General features: G+C 45.4%; 2 protein-coding genes across 2 annotated transcripts in view; one reads left to right on the top strand and one right to left on the bottom strand.

Moving 5' to 3' along the window:
• CLN6 (ceroid-lipofuscinosis, neuronal 6, late infantile, variant) overlaps nt 1–4,137 on the top strand; it is a 62,289-nt gene that overhangs the window by 22,408 nt on the left and 35,744 nt on the right. The gene's annotated exons all lie outside the window — the stretch shown is intronic.
• The window catches only part of LOC105531434, a gene marked incomplete at its 3' end in the record, with an annotated part of 35,077 nt that overhangs the window by 8,132 nt on the left and 22,808 nt on the right, over nt 1–4,137 (bottom strand). Inside the window, 1 exon segment of the mRNA XM_011969353.1 lies at nt 763–813. Coding sequence (XP_011824743.1) covers nt 763–813 — 51 coding nt within the window.

The raw sequence follows: 4,137 nt of genomic DNA, 5'->3' as shown, positions 1-4,137 counted from the left end.
GGGTTCAAGTGATTCTCCTGCCTCAGCCTCCCGAGTAGCTGGGACTACAGGCGCCCGCCACCAAGCTCAGCCCACCAAGCTCAGCTAATTTTTGTATTTTTAGTAGAGACGGGGTTTCGCTCTACTAAACAAAACTGGTTTGGCCAGGCTGGTCTCGAACTCCTGACTTTTTGATCCCCCCACCTCAACCTCCCAAAGTGCTGGGATTACAGGTGTGAGTCACCACGCCCGGCTGTGAGCCACTTCTTGATGTATGTTGTCTTTCTTTTATCTGTGGGCTCGTGTCTTTTACTAGATCTGGAAATTCTTATCTAGTGGTTAGCTTTTCAAATATTGCTTCTCTCTTATTCTCTCTACTCTCTCCTCCTGGGATTCTGATTGGATATTTTTTAGACTTTCTCATTCTCCCCTGTCTTGTCTTCTCTTAACTCTTCCTTCACGTTTGTCATCTCCTTAACTCCCTGTGCAGCATTTTGGGTAATTTTCTCAATCTGTCTTCCAGTTTACCAATTCACTACTCAGCTTTATTTAATCTATTGTTTAGCCTGTCCATTGAGTTTTTGTTATTGTTGTTTTGTTTTGTTTCATTTTATTTTTAGAGATGGGGTCTCTGTTGCCCAAGCTGGAGTTCAGTGTCACAGTCATGGCTCACTGCAGCCCCAACCTTTTGGGCTCAAGGGATTCTCCAGCTTCAGCTTCCTCAGTAGCTGGGATACAGGAGCATGCCACCACAGCAGCTAATTTTTTAATTATTTTTTTTTTGTAGAGATAGGGGTCTTGCTATGTTGCCCAGGCTGGTCTTGAACTCCTAGCCTCAAGTGATCCTCCCACCCTGCCTCCCAAAGTGCTGGGATTACAGGTATGAGCCACTGTGCCTGGCCTCCATTCAGTTTTAATGTCAACAAATTGTTAAGCTCTAAAATTTCTATTTGCTTATTTTTCAGATATGTCTGATCAATTGCAAAGGTCTTTGCCTTATTTTCTTAAATAATAGCTTTATTGAGATATAATTCACATGTCATAAAATTCAACCTTTTAAAGTATATAATTCAGTGGTTTTTAGTATATTCACAGAAGTTGTGAAGTCATTACCACTATTTAATTCTAGAACATTTATACCAACCCAAAGAGGAATCCTGTATCCATTATCCATCACTATCAGCTTCCTTCTATCCCCATTATGTCTACTTTCTGTCTCTGTAGATTTGCCTATTCTGGACATTTCATATAAATGGCCTAATACAGCATATGGCCTTTTATGACTTGCTTTTTTCACTTAGTATAATATTTCCAAGGTTGAACCATGTTACATCAGTACTTAGTACCTTCTTATAGCTGTATAATAGTCCACTGAATGTGTATACCCTAATTTATTTACGAGTTGATGGATTTTGGGGTTGTTCTCACTTGTTGGCAATTATAAATAATGCTCCTACGAACATTCGTGTGTAAGTTTTTCTGTGGACTTTTTTTAGGTACAGGGCCAAGAGGTACTAGATCTCTTGGCCCTGTACCTAGAAGTGGAATTGCTGGGTCATGTACTAACTCTGTATTTAACAGTTTGAGGACCTGCTGGACTGTTTTCCAAAGGGGCTGTGCCATTTTATAATCCCACCAGGAATATATGAAACTTCCAATTTGTCCACATCTTCACCAACATGTGTTATTATTTGTCTTTTTCATCCCTTGCTTATTCCTGTGATACCATGTTTTATTTATTTAAACATTTCCTACCTAGTTATTTTAAATCTGCTATTGAAATTTCAATAACCAAAAAGCTTAGGGCTCTAAATGTGTTATTTTTTGTCATCTGTTCTCATTCATGGTGGCTTGTTTCCTTCTGTGTTTGATACATTCCTGGAGAAATGCAAGGTAGGGCTTTTGTTTCATTCATTGCTATATTCCCATTATCTAGAACCATGACTGAAATGTAACAGGTGCTTAACAAGTCATTGTTGAATGAATAAATGAGTTCCAAAGACCTAAGCAGAAGAGTAAACCCCAAATAGCATGTACATTTGCTTCTTCCGGGTGCCAGGGTGTTGATAGATATAGAGCTATGTTAGCCTCTGTCAGTCAGTGTCTAGTTAGGAAAACAGAAGCCCTGTGCCCTATGTATTCCAAATGTATCTATCCGTGTCCAGTCAAAGGACAGAAACTACACAGTGATTTAAACAAATGAAATTTAACATAAAGAAGCCAGGCGTGGTGGTTCACACCTGTAATCCCAGCACTTCAGGAGGCTGAGGTGGATCACTTGAGGTCAGGAGTTTGAGACCACCCTAGCCAACATGGCAAAACCCCATCTCTACTAAAAATACAAAAAAAATTAACCGGACCTGGTGGTGCATACCTGTAATCCCAGCTACTTGGGAGGCTGAAGCAGGAGAGTCACTGGAACCCAGGAGGCAAAGGCGGCATTGAGCCAAGATCGTGCCACTGTACTCCAGCCTGGGCGACAGAGCGAGACTCTGTCTAAAAATATATACATATCGATTAATTGATGATTAAAAAGTAACTACAAGATGTCAAGAGAACTATAGGGCTAAGAGAAACTACCTAAGGTAGGGCAAACTTTGAGAGGGTCTCCCTCCCCAGAGCTGGGGTTCAGACCTCATTGGAGATGTGGTTGCTGCCCACTGAATGGCAGATAAGTTCACAAGGTGGCCTGGCCCAGAGCTTGTCCTCAGTCACTGGACAGGAAAGAAACAAGCTTCTGGGGCCCAGGTGAGCAATCAGGTAGGCGAGCATGCAGGTGCAGAGAAGGAGTTAAGGCACCACTGGGGGCAGAAGGCCTGAAGCAGCCACTGTCCATGTTGGAGGGCCTCAGGCAGGTGATTATCAGGCCGGGCTGAGGCTTTGAGTTCACCGAGGGGCCGTGTCCTGGATGCTTGACCGGGAAAGTGCACCACCGGGCGGCCTCTCACCCTCACCAGTCATCGAAGATACAGAGCCAGAGCCAGCAGGAGAAGTGTATTCCTCCCCTAAATGGCCTTCCGGGGCCCTCTACTGAATACGCTTGTTATGCTCACCGTAAGGAGATATGTTTAAAGGAATTTTGCCCATTATCACAGAACAGGTATTAAAAAGTGAATTTGGAAACAAGAGGCAAGAAATACATCATTAGCATACCAAGTACTTAGGTTTTGGATACAGGGAAATAGAGGTTTACACAACCATTCGGAGGCTGAGGAGCAAAGGTAAGGGAGCCTTCCGCAGCACTTCAGTCTGCAGCACCCAAGTGCGTGGAGCTCAAAGGCTTGCTCTGAGGCCACTCTAATCTCCAGGGCCTCCGGGAGGCTCCCACCCACTCACTCGGGTTGCAGCACCACTGCAGGTGACTCTCAAGAAGCACACCCAGAAGCTGCAGCAAATGCGTGTCTGCCCGTGCGTCCGCCTGCGGCACCAGTGCAAAGTTGCGCCCTCTCCCTTTCGCCTGCATATCAGATCTCTTATAAGGACTTCTCATTTGCAGGCTCTGCGGAAGCCCCACGTGGCAGAGGATTCTGGGAAATGTAGTTCTCGCCTTCTCTGCGACGCCGAGGAGACCTCAGAAGGTGGTGGCAGTGACAATACGCAGTCCCTTAGAGAAACTTAAGCTTATGTGGAGTCTTGGGTCAGATCCCCCCACGTCGTCACTGGCCCCAGGGCAGGCTTCCCAGTAGCAGCCGACTTGAACCTTTGTCCTGAAGGCAGCCCGACCTTTCCTGTGCGCTCCTTGGCTGCCTAGCGCAGTCTCAGCGCCACAACTTTGTTGTTGGTTTGATTTTAGCGGTGGGGAACCGAACAATGCACTAAAAGCATTTTTGCGGGGACGGGAGAGATCTGAGTGCGGTGGTTCACGCCTGTAATCCCAGCACTTTGGGAGGCTGAGGCAGGAGGACTGCTTGAGGCCAGGAGTTCCAGACCAACCTGTGCAACATAGCAAGACCCTGTCTCTACCAAAAATGTAAAAATTAGTGAAGCATGATGGCACACGCCTGTACTCAGGAGGCAGAGGTGGGAGGGTGGCTTGAGCACAAGAGGTCAAGGCTGCAGTGAGCTATTATCGTGGCAGACAAAGGAAGACCCTCTCTTATTTTATTTATTTATTTATTTATTTATTTTGAGACGGGGTCTCGCTGTCACCCAGGCTGC

This window comes from Mandrillus leucophaeus, unplaced genomic scaffold (assembly GCF_000951045.1).
Source record: "Mandrillus leucophaeus isolate KB7577 unplaced genomic scaffold, Mleu.le_1.0 Scaffold12, whole genome shotgun sequence".
Lineage (NCBI taxonomy): Eukaryota > Metazoa > Chordata > Mammalia > Primates > Cercopithecidae > Mandrillus > Mandrillus leucophaeus.
Note: the sequence above shows the minus strand (reverse complement) of the source record. Positions and strands in the feature narration are given on the sequence as shown.